General features: G+C 36.3%; 1 protein-coding gene across 1 annotated transcript in view; it reads right to left on the minus strand.

The window, feature by feature from the left end:
• The window catches only part of PARN (poly(A)-specific ribonuclease), a 67719-nt gene that overhangs the window by 30081 nt on the left and 24906 nt on the right, over positions 1-12732 (minus strand). The window contains exons 9-20 of the mRNA XM_072419028.1: positions 11870-11908; positions 11459-11501; positions 11241-11342; positions 11074-11130; positions 9389-9466; positions 8471-8514; positions 7865-7907; positions 7321-7396; positions 6514-6624; positions 6366-6435; positions 3181-3236; positions 1248-1334 (exon numbers count right to left, since the gene is read on the minus strand). Of these exons, the coding sequence (XP_072275129.1) occupies positions 1248-1334; positions 3181-3236; positions 6366-6435; positions 6514-6624; positions 7321-7396; positions 7865-7907; positions 8471-8514; positions 9389-9466; positions 11074-11130; positions 11241-11342; positions 11459-11501; positions 11870-11908 (806 nt within the window). The remainder of the gene's footprint in view (positions 1-1247; positions 1335-3180; positions 3237-6365; positions 6436-6513; positions 6625-7320; positions 7397-7864; positions 7908-8470; positions 8515-9388; positions 9467-11073; positions 11131-11240; positions 11343-11458; positions 11502-11869; positions 11909-12732) is intronic.

Here is a 12732-nt window from a genome sequence, read left to right on the forward strand (position 1 = left end):
GTCATGTGGTTTGTTCAGAGGCAACTTTGCAAACCTAAGCCATACTTCTAGGTTCTTTTACTAGAAGTTAGTTTCTCCTGACCACAACCTTCTAAACAAGACAGACTGATTCAGTCTAATTGTTGTGTCATTACCTTTACACATGCTGATCGAGACCTGTACAGCGAGATATAGCTCTCGTTTTTCAGACTTCTCCTAGCATTGCACTAAACTTAGAATGAATTTGCTGGAATGTCTACGTCTTGAAAAAAACTTGGCAACTTGACCTAAATGTTCTCCCCTTTTAAAAATAAGCTGTCACACTGTAGAATCATACTGTATGGAAAAAGCCTATAACCATTCCCAGAATAATGGCCAGCAAGATTGCAGATTCCCTCCCTCCTTGCCATTGTGTTACACCCCTGAATGCTCTAGCCCAGAAAATTGCCAAAAGGTCGGTTTTTTAGAGGTGGACACACATGCAGATTGCCATGTATTCAAGTGCTTTTAATATCTGCACTTAGCTTCCTATTAACCTTTTATTTCTATGAAAAGGAGTCACACACGGTTTCTGCAATTGGGGTTAGTCTTTGTTAAATAAATACACGATATGTCATAGGTTGTAGTTATCCAATTTTAGGACCTGCTAAAGGGACCAGCTTTTTATTTTAGGTGGCGATTCCCAAAACCATAGAAATTAATGATTTTAATAAAATTAGGAACTCTAGCTGACATTTCGGATATAAATGGATGCAAGCTAGAGAATATCAGGGTAATTCAAGGATATTGAGAGAAAAAAAGAGGATGTGCCACTAAAAAGAATGTCAGCCTCACACTAATGTGAGGTTGTAACATAAAATGCATATTTAACTGCAGAGCAACAGATCAACTAAGAACTTTGCTAACACTTTAAGAAGAAATTGCCTCAAATAAAAAACCTAAGTACATTTGCAAAAACAGTCAACCCTGTCAAGATTCCAGCGAATGCAGCTTCCACTGATTGTTCGCAATGCAACTGCTGAATTCAAAGCTCAGTTGACTCATTTAGGTTGTGAAATGAATTTCGTAGTATTTAAGGCACATGCAGGTTGTCATTAAGGAGCCTTTAGATCTACTTTAATTTCCCAGTTACATGAAGCAAGCCTATGCTAAATAACTCGGTTCATCAGACACAGTCTACACACAATAAAAAAAGAAAGCAATGTAAAAGTGTCTACCAAAAAAAAAAAAATTGTGCCTAAATGGATTTAAAATCGAAGAAGTCTTACCAAAAGCACTGAAGAGCTGATAAACGTCAAAGCTCTTCCATTCTCTTGGAAAAGTCACATGAAGGACATGGTCTCGTTTAGGCAACACTGCAAAAAGTATATGAAAAATAAAATCTGTAAGGCTTATTCTACAAAAACACACCTAAAATACCTTCTTGTTCAGGAAAAACCCACTGCAATATTAATGTTGCATTAAAAAGAAGTCTAAGCTGCATCCTAATATCCCAAAAGCAATGAGCTGAAATCTTTTTCTTGCTGCTTAATGTTCTCGTAGTATATGGCTAAAATAATTTGGTTGCTCCAAAAACTAGGTTTTTGCTTTTCATTTATAAACAGAAAGGGAAAAACTCTTACCCAACATCAGGACGAACATGCAAATTGCACTCTGAAGCACCACATGTACAGAAGTATTCCGCAAGTCAGTAGGAGTTTTCAAATCTTTAATATCAACTTTGTGTCTGGCTAACAAGTTTAAAAATTGCCTTTTGCGCACACACCCACACACTTACTAAATCCAGCATTCAATCAGGAAATGTATCTATATTAAATGTCATTTGCCACTTGGCTGCCAATCACACAGTACATCCAGGTCTGCTTGTAGATTATAGACATCCTGTATGGACTTAATTCCATGACATAGTTTGGTGTCACCTGCAAACACAGAAATCCCAAACTCTATATCATTTATAAAGATGTTACACAGTAAAGGTCCCGACACTGAACCCTGGGGTACACCAATAATACCCTTACACCATTCAGAGTATGAATCAATAATTACAACTCTCTGGATGCGATCTTTAAGCCAGTTCTCTATCCATTTACAGATTGACTTTTCTAAACCTATTGACCCTAACTTGCATGTTACCCGTCTGTGGGGTACAGTGTCAAATGCTTTAGCAAAGTCCAAGTACACAATATCAACTGCTACTCCACTGTCTACCTGTTTACTTACTTGCCCAAAAAAAGAATAAAATTTGTTTGACAACTTCTGTCTTTCTTGAAGCCATGCCGATTATCACTTAAAATATTATTTTCTAGCAGAAACTCTTCTATGTGGTTCTTTATCAAACTCTCTAGGACGTTAAACTAACCGGTCTGTAGTTACCTGGTAATGACTTTGCTCCCTTTTTGAAGATAGGAACCACATTGGCCTTACGCCAATCCATCGGTACCATGCCAGTGACTAAGTCTCGCCCTTAATAATGGAAAACTTGCTCTCTTAAAATGTAATGTTTTTTTCTTTCCTGCTCTTGCTTCCTGTTTACAGCTTACATTAAATGAAATCATATTATGGTCACTGCTACCCAGATTCTCTTTTATTTGCACATTTGTTATAAGCTCTGCATTGTTAGAAAGAACTAGGTCCAGCAGAGTATCATTTCTAGTTGGGGCTTCTATAAACTGCACCATAAAATTATCTTGTATTAAATTCACAAATTTCCTCCCTTTTGCTGTTCCTGTAGTGCCATTACTCCAGTCAATGTCAGGGTAGTTGAAATCCCCCATGATTATAACACTTCCACTTTTTGCTGCTTTTTCTATCTGTGCTAGTAGTTGATTTTCCTAGCACTGAGGGGCGCTATAGCAGACTTCAAAAATTGTGTATTGTGCAACTCCACCCATAATACCTTAACCGCATTGCTTGCTCCACCAACAATTTCTTCTTTCACATTCACTTTTAGATCACTTCTCACACACAGACACCACCACCCTTTCGTTTGTCTTTAGGAAAGAGTATACCCAGGAATATTGGCAGGCCAGTCATGTGAAGAACAGAGCCAAGATTCAGCAATAATAAGTTATAATGCTCGTCATGTAAAAGGGCAATGTACAGTATGCAGTTGGAGCAAGAATAATTTTTTCTTGATCTAAATGTAGTAAATATATATCAACATAACTAGGTTTGGGAATTTTCATTCTTTTTACTACTTACAGTCTGGCCCCTCTAGGTTGAGGTAGGGAATATCCACAACCCTCATCAAAAACAGCCTGAAATGGAAAACAGATAAAGTGTTATTTTACCTAAAATCTAAAACTATAACATTATATAATGTGAAAAGTCTTTCTAGAAGCAAATTTCTGAAAGTGCTGCTTAGTCACACTTTAAATATTTATGTTTTACAGAACAGAAAAATTTTTGGGTTTTTTTTTTTTTTTTTTTTTTAAGGAATAATTGCACCAATATTCAAATACTCTAGTCCTAGGCATGAAAAAGGAAGCACCTAAACCACAGCAATATTTAGGCTCATTTTCTCCTCTGCTGCTGCCCAGTTTGACATTGGTGTATCCTGTACAAGGTTCTCAGTAAAGAAAACAAACTTGGGCAAATCTCATAACTTTATCCTTGTAAAAAATGAGGATAGTTACCTTACCAGACAAGGCCAAGGACTCAGGATCATTCTTGCCAGAATAATGGTTAGCTATGTTTTGAGACAATTTCAACAAGTGCCAAAAAGATTGCTGAACCAAAAGAACCAAGTTTCAATACCACCGAATGCGGTGAGAAAAAAAAATGTAACTTATCAAGACAAGACGTATCAAAAGCTCAACACCACAGTATCCAAAAATTTTTTGTAGGTGGTGGCAGAAATTTAAAAATTCATCGCATGAACAAAGCAGAAAATTCTAATTGCCACCACTTTGCACTTTTATCTGAAGACTAACAAGTTCAGGACTACAGACAAGGTGACCAAAAAAATACTTGGAAACATCTTGCATCCAAGGGGTTCAACCAAACCAATTGTTTAAGAATGAATGTCTCCTGTCATTCTAGATCTACTGGTCACAATTCTTGCTATGCAGGATATAAAAACCTTTAAAATCACAACCAACCTGAAGAAGTCTCACTAGGAGAACCTGCTATACAGCTGAAGAAAAATATTAACGCTTTACTACAGGGAGCGTTTCTCAAATACTGTAAAGAAATTATCCAACAGGCTTATTCTACAAAAACTCACCTAAAATACCTTCTTGTTCAGGAATTAAAATTACTCCTGTTATATTTTAAAAAAAAAAAACATCTGGAGAGCATTTGCTACTGCTTTGCAGAACTAGAAGAACCATGAAATTAAGGCAGTAAAAGGTGGTGCCGAATCAACACGTAACAAGTATCCTGGAAGGCCTAGGATTCCCTAAAGTTCGCTCAGTTAGGCAACATACATCCATACTGCTTGCAAGTAATCTAATATGATCCAACATATGAGCTTGCATCTTCAGTACTTAAGCAAAATATATATAGATGTATATTTAGATATATGTAAGAGAACAAAAAGAGTAAGTCATAGCAATCAAATCTGAGGTTAATGGAAAACAAGCAACTACAGCAACTGCACATCCTCAATAGTTTTTCTACTTGATAGTAAAATGTCAATTTCATCCAAACCACAGCTGTCTTAAACTTTAAAACAGAGGTCCCCAACCTTTCTGACAGCCGGGCCTGACAACAGCACAAAATGTTTCCAGGGCCCGCTATATGTAGAGCGTACACCACTCTGTAAGAAAAGTGACTTCCGTCACCTGCGGCCCCCAACCCACTTAGGTTACTCACCACCCCCAACCCACCAGCCACAAAAAAAAGCACCGGTCTGCAGCCCTGGGGGTTAGGGCACCGCTTTAAAAAAAAAAAAAAAAAAAAAAAAAAAGACAAAAACAGATATAAATACAGATTTACAATAAATGAGCTATTCAAATAGCTAGTGACATGCATGTGCTATTTAATTTTAGAGGTATTCATTTCATTTTGAAAAAAGATTAGGGCCAAAATAGTCCATTTGTGGACAAACCTTCATTGCCAGCAACTGTATTTACTCCTATTCACAAAACCATATACTTTCATTTGTATTTCTATACATAGTAGACACACAGAATATACAGTTTGCAGCAAAATGCAATTCTTGCTCAGCAGCAATAAGAAAAGAGTCCCTACAAATTATTTCCACCAGCATCTTCCTACATCTTGAATATATTTTACATGTATTAGCCCTTTAAACCAGTAAACCTGGAGTCAGGAAAAACTGGAGAGAAATGGCAGAATAGTTTGGAAATGAAAATTTTTTTTTTAATTTCATCACAGCATTTGTTTTTTCGAAAACGAACGTTCGATCAGGTGATTGTTGCGGGAAACAATCTTTTATGATCATTTCCAATGGTGGATTGAACAAACAAAGGGCTGTACACACTATGCCAGGAATGCACAGCAGTCATTTCTGTACACGTCATGTTTTGACAAGCACAATCAATCATTCCACAGACAAATCGGACATGTGTATGTAAATTTAAGGCTTTTTGCACATGTCAGATGATTAATGCGGTTCCCCAACATCTTTTATACTGTGCATCCAGATTAAAATATAGAGATTTATTGCGTATAATTTACAAATGCATGTTAAACCCACATTGCCAGCCGCTGCCCTTTAAGCTTGGTCACCAAACCAAAAAAGTAAGTTTTTGTTAGGCATGATCCAAGGTCATTGTTCTAGGTATGATCAGCTTTCATGTTACAAAGATACAATATACAGGAGAAAGCTGCAACAGACCGATTACTTCATTTAAACATAGGCAAAGGAACCTGCTTGAAATGCAATTACTGCTTTATGGATAAAAAGTTAGCACTTTTAAAGCTAATATTGCTGTAATAGGTGTTCAAGAATTTATACAAACCTATGTGTAAATGTAACTGCGGTAACACAAAGAAAAACATTCTTACAAATACATATTTGTAAATAGAACTTTCCTATTAGGCTTTTTATAGCAAAACAGGTGACAGAAACCCATCTTTGACAGCATGTGCAAGTTCCCAAGTGATTCCTTCATTTACTAGACAAGAACAAAACTATCAAATATTGCAATTTGAATATCTCTGCAGACACATGTGAAGAACGGATAATAAGGCTACATAAGGACAAGAAACACAGACTGATTCATACAACGTGGAGCGATTGTCTACAAAAGCAAAAGGCTTCCTTCGCTACAATGAATCACAATACAAGACAATTGTATGATTTTTCTAAACATAAAAAAGTAAAAAGAAACGCATGCTGGCTAGTAAAATAGCAAGGAACAGGTCTATGTTACTTTAGCTTGATTTATATTTTTAAACTATACCAGGGTAACACTTACTTGTTAAAAAATGGGCGAATGATATCTGATCGGGCCGATACGTGCCCCTTTGGTGGATTTAAAAATGAACCTAATGAGAAAGCGCATTAGTTTGGGTGAAACTGTAAATATTGCTAATAAAAAGAAAGACAATAATCAAGTCACTTACCTAAATAGTTTGCCATGGATATAAAGCAAAGTCCTGTGATGTAGGCATCATAACCAGCTTCGTGTAGTTGCTCGGAGTTTGTGTTGTAGCTCGGAAAGCCTTCGGGACTGTCTATTAGAGACAAATTCATCTTTTTATATGAAGTAAACCAAGTTAACAAGTTCCCCCACAGAAAGTTTATGCTTGGACTGGTTCTTTTCTAGCTCTTCTAGACTTTTCTTTTAAAAAAAACTGCTTATTTAAAAGATTAGGCATTCAAAACATGCATAAAGATATAGTTGCTCATTGGTAATGTACTATTAATACAGAGAATTGGAAATTGAAGCCTTGGGTAAACAGGAGCAAAAGATTCAAGTAGCATGGTAGACAATTCTGAGCAATAAACAGGCTGCTGAAGTTTTTCTAGTAATCAATGTCCTCTGATAAAAGATAAAATAAATATACTTTATTTGAACAAATTCGGTGCTCATTATAAAACTTATCAATTTGGGAGATGTATATAAAATCTCAATTTTCAGACATGAGAGTACCTGGCCTAAAGAAAACCTAAACAGTGGAGCTATCAAACTAAATTCCAAATATCCTCCTGCACAATAAAAAAATAATGATAAATAATTGATAATGAAAAACTGTTTAGCGACATATGCTTTTATCTAAAAGTATGACAAACTATTATAATATATATATATGACTAAAAGATGGGCATTAACACACCACAAATTTAATGTTTAGTTATTGAAAATAACATTTATTAAACTAAAGCCTTACAATAAATAATATAACCAACAGAAGACAACTAGTTCTTACCAACTTTAGGAGATTTGAAAGGGGGCTCTTTTAATCTCTTTTGCAATTCAGCAAGTGATGTGTTACAAATAATTTCCTAGACGTAAATAAAAAAGGAGAAGGAACAATTAATTCCAGATGTAAATGGCTAACCATTAAAACAAGCTGCTATCTATAGTCTGGTCTCTTGTCATGAGGAAAGAAAAAACACCCTGCAGTATAACCTAAAGGTTTAAACCCTTGCAGCCTTCAATGGAACTGAACACTGCATGCAAAAAAAAAAAGTGACTATTATATTATAAATTTGCTTTTTAAATATCACACTCCACTGCATTCAAAGTTTGGCTATATAACCCCCCATTTTTTGAAGGGCTTACTTATGCAGAGACAACTCTGGATTAAAGGAAAGAATGTCCCTTCTGCTTGAGGAAAGAAAGAGGCAATCAAATTTGGATTTGGTGAGGGATTACACTGAAAATATTTTACTTATGTTTACAATCTGAAGACAGAAATGTATAAAATGGAGCCACTTTTTTAATGAATGAGACACAGAACAGAATGTTACCTTAAAAGGTTGTGTAGAAGCCATAAGCTTGGTATCCAGAACTCTGAAAGACAGATTATACCAATTCAGCCTACTTTAAATTGAAATAAAAAAAAACGTTGCAACCTAAAAAAAACAAAAACAAAAAGTGCACAGTGAATCCTCTGCACTGAAACCCCAATCATTCCCTCCAGATGAAGTTTGTTTTCCCCTCTGTGGTGTTCTGTAGTTTAAAGAAAAAACACAGGTAGGGCTGAGAACAATGCTTGGGATTTTAGGGTAGCCGGGGCACTGGGTTAGTGTGTTAAGTTTAGAGTTAGCAGACATCTGCATTTCAGATATATCAGCAGGTCTTTTTCTGTAACATTTTTAAGCAAACAAAAAATCAAATTGTGCATAAAATGCAAAGACACTTTCTTCAGTTTGTCCAGAGATGCACCTTAACAGAAAGCCAAAACCTAGATCTTTGGAGCGAATATCTACAGTGACGATTTAATGCCAACAATGGGGTGGGCTGAAACAGTTTCACATGTTACAACCCCATTGTACCTAAAAGCTGGAATTGTCAAATGCAACAATTAAGCTAATTTAAAAAAAAAAAAAAAAAAAAAAAAAAAAAAAACTCACCTTGGGAATACACAATTAGTGACTTCCTTAAACTCACTTAATTCCTAGAGAGGACAAAAAAAAATATTCAAGATTTGCACAAAAAACAGTTTCACATTCATTTTGAAAGGGACCCAACGAACACGTGTTGAAGCGCTCCAAAAAGATATTTCACTTTTATTAATAATCAGCTACAACATTATTATATTGAAGAATGTAAATACTAAATGCATGAAAACATACATCTGTAGAACATTCTACTGCATCTGAGGAATAGGCGCCACCATAGAACTTACTGCCAGTTGTTCACCAAATATCTCCCATGCATGCACACAGCACTTGTTGTGGTCATGGCGTCTTTCCCACAGATTTCATGAAAGGCTTGAGAGAGTTAGGTAACTTGACAGGAGCAGGTGCTTGTTTCATGGTTTGTGAATTCTTAGGCACAAATTAAAAGTCATGTGTGATTCTGCTCTAATCGAGAACATACACAGACCTTTTATTTAAATTGCAGGATGGCTTTGTATAGAGCAAGTGGAATGTTTGGAATCCTTGTGGGTTTTCTGCCATCTGTGGTGCAAACTTTTTAGCCTCACTTAAGCTGCATACACACATGTGCAATTATTGTCCTTGGAAATGGTCTTTCACAATCCTTTCCAAGGACTGCACGATGCATTAACAAATGCTGTACATATAGCACCATTCTGCTCTATGGAGAGGGGAGGAAGAGACAACGGAGCGGCACCCCACTGCGCGCTCTCCCCTTTACTGGTATTAGGATTGTTAATCGTCCATAGATCCAGCAGGACAGTCATTCGCCATATTCTCTTCCGATAGCTGGCCCTGAGCCAAATATCGTGCGAGAACCATTGGACGTGTGTATGTCCAAATATACAAAACAAGGAAGCGCCAAGGTCCATATGTTATACATCTACTTACATCAGGCAATGGACAAAAGAACTGGTGTATCGTGTGCATCACATCCAACAGCATATTGTGCCCAATCACTAGTTTACCCTGCAGAAAAATAAAACCATGGATATTATTAAAGAAATCATGTTCATTTGGTATGAAATTTGAATACATTTCACTAGTCAGCCTGTCTAAGGTATGACACCTTTCCTCTGCATTTAGCAATCTTGTTAAATAAACTCCTATAGTTGACAGCATAAAAAAAATTCCGAAATTACGGTGTAAAAAACTAAAGCAACGGAAAATACATTGAGCATTCAGCGGATTCTTTCTACCAATGTCAAATAGTGTTATACCATCTCTGGCTCCCACACAGCAATATATTGAATCATACCTTTTTAATGTTCAGATTTTATTATAGCAAGGCAAGTGCAGAAGAATAACTTACTATAATGTTCAAAACGAAACAGGTTTTTCATTCGTATGCTATCCTGTAAATACATTTCCCTTTTTAAAAAGGACTTATTTTAGGTGTGGCAGCTTTTTTTCCCTACAGAAAGAAAGTACCCCTGCCCTGTACCTTTTGATGTGAATGTATCTTGCTTATTTTAGACCTTTTATACTTTTCAAACAGTAAAATAAGGACCAGCAGCCCCTTCCTTCCTTTAGGTTAGATTGAGCATTCTGCAGAAAATACAACATGGAGCAATACAAGACGGAAGTTTCATATAATCACCTCATCATATCCTAGTAAACACAAAGCAAACACAGCCAGGAATACACTTGTAAGCAATGATTGAACCACATCCTTGGCTTTGGTCAGCACTGCCTTGGATACAGAGTTTTCCCATTCAATGTTTTCAGGGATGTCTCAACATCATAGGCAGCATACCAAGCATGTACCTATAGTGCCAAAAATAAAGATTTTTTTTTTCCTAGAAACAGGTCTATTTTTTAGCATTTCCATATTTTTCTAAAATGAGGAACAGGAAGTGATGGGTAAGCTACAGAATGGAAACCAATACAAAGACATTTTCAGTAGACCATGAAAAGACTTTAACCCCTCCACAACATTTTTATTGTGTTCTAGGGCTTTCCACCCCCACTGGAAGCCACACAGACACGCACTTCTTTTGGGTGTCAGGGACAGGAAACAAGCGGGGCAAAAAGGAAAAGAATTTGGGCTGGAATTATTACGAAGACAAATCCTACAGTAACCTCCATCTACAGCATTCCATTCTAACCGGTTTGTTTTATTTTCTTCCCTTCTTTCCTCAAGGGGGCTTTTGTTATGTCCCTACAACTTAAGTATAAGAAGCCTCAAGACGATTCCTAATAATTTCCCTAGTTTATTCTTCTGTCTCAAGATGGTAACTGTCAGATTACAGTTGGGGACCATACATTATAGAAGGGCTTGGCAAAGCAGTGCAGTTTAAACATATTGTTAAAATATTGTTAAAGTTATGAAGAAAAAAAGCACACCGTGTAAAATCTGTATATTGGCCCTCAGTAAAAGCTTTATTTTTGCACAATACCTTTTTTGTTCAGCTAGACCTTTTATTGATCTTCATGTTAAAACATGTAAAAAAATTCTTAAATTAACCTGGTAAAAAATGAATTGTGCTACCCTTGCGTCCCTAACAGGTCAAAAACAGCAGCAGAAAAAAATGTGAAGACTTGGGCATGTTAGATAAAACTAATCAATTACTTACAGAAGTTGAAATTGCATGAATAACTCTTGAAAACCCAACAGCATCATTAAGCTCTTCCTATAACAGGAAAATAAACACACAATTTAAAATGGTTAAAATACATTTTAGGACCCCCCACCTGAAAATACATCACAGTATATGTTTGGCAATCTGGTCTAGTGACATACCAGCTCCTTTGCTTGCTTTTCCTGCTCTCTTGCTTGCTTTTCCTGTTCTCTTTTCTTTCTTTCTTCTGTATCAACTTTACTAACAACAATATATCTTTCCTTCTACAAAGAAACAAATGTCTAAAGATATTCTAGGGCTCAATCACTTATGGGAAAAATAAAATTATAAGATTGTTGAATAGAAAAACACAAAACAAAAGGAATGCTTAAGGTCTGACCTTCTCTGTTTCAACAGTTTCCAAATGGATACCCTGTGGAAACCTATTATTGAAGGTAAATATTAAAAATTAAAAGCAAATCATTTTATTAACCATAATTTTTATTACAGATAGCATTTCCTATTGTGACAACTGTGCCCTAATTGTTTAATTCACATCTCTGCCCCCCCCCCCTTGCCCATATCATATGCTTAAATATTATACAAAGCATCCAACAATTACATTTCTTTTTTTTTTTTATTAAGCACTAGTTTCATTCTTCATACTTCGTGAGCAAAGTGCACGAGACACTGTACACCACGTGGATTTAGAATACTCCATGGCATCAGAGACTATACAGTATGGATAGATAATTCTCATGCAGCGACATTGATCGGCTCTTACACAGACAAATACACAGATGCGGCTTACTTCCAGTTCAGTGTCTGGTAGATGAGCTTTCTCTGATACCTAAAATATAGAAATAAAATAAATCACAATACGGAACCATTCTTTACAAGATAGAAGAATCAGCAGACATTTCTATATACTGCCTGTTAGTACAGATTCATCTGGTTAAAGTGGAAGTTGACCCCAAATTACAATTTCAGATAGGCTGGGGATACCTTCTGAATATCAGTCACCAGTGATTTTCTTTGTCTCTTAGATCAGGGGTGTCAAACTCTGGCCCGGGGGCCAATCATCCCCCAACTTCCTTTTTTTTGGACACCAAAGGAATCCTATGAATTCTAGCTGGCCTGCCATTGCCTTGAAATAGCGCCACTAATACAAGTCCCATCTATACACCAGCGGGCTCCTTGACTATGCGTGGCCCCGCATTGGACTGTTTTATAGAGGCAAGTAATGCCGGGAATCTTAGTAGCAGGGCTATTTCAATGAGGAAGGAGTTTCATATTTTTTTCCTAAATAAAAAAAAAAAAAAAAAAAAAAAAAAATCTTATGCCTCTTTGTCTATTATAAGCTTATTCCAGATTGAATGTGAAGCAAAACCTCTTTGTTTCCATATGAACAGGTTTTAGATCTAATGAGAAAGAAAAATTTCCTAAATTTTTTCAATAAATTTCAATGTTGGCCCCCGACTTTGTCTTAAGTTTTTATTTTGGCTCCCTGTGTATTTGAGTTTGACACCCGTCTTAAAAGCTTCCAAAATAAAGGAAACATGACTGCTGTCACAAACATGTAATCCAACCTAGTTCACACCTTACATAGAGACCTACAGAGCAAGGTCTGCAATGGTAACACTACATGGGTGGTTGGGGGCATCCAGCGCAGGA

Source organism: Pyxicephalus adspersus, chromosome 7 (genome assembly GCF_032062135.1).
Source record: "Pyxicephalus adspersus chromosome 7, UCB_Pads_2.0, whole genome shotgun sequence".
Taxonomy (NCBI): domain Eukaryota; kingdom Metazoa; phylum Chordata; class Amphibia; order Anura; family Pyxicephalidae; genus Pyxicephalus; species Pyxicephalus adspersus.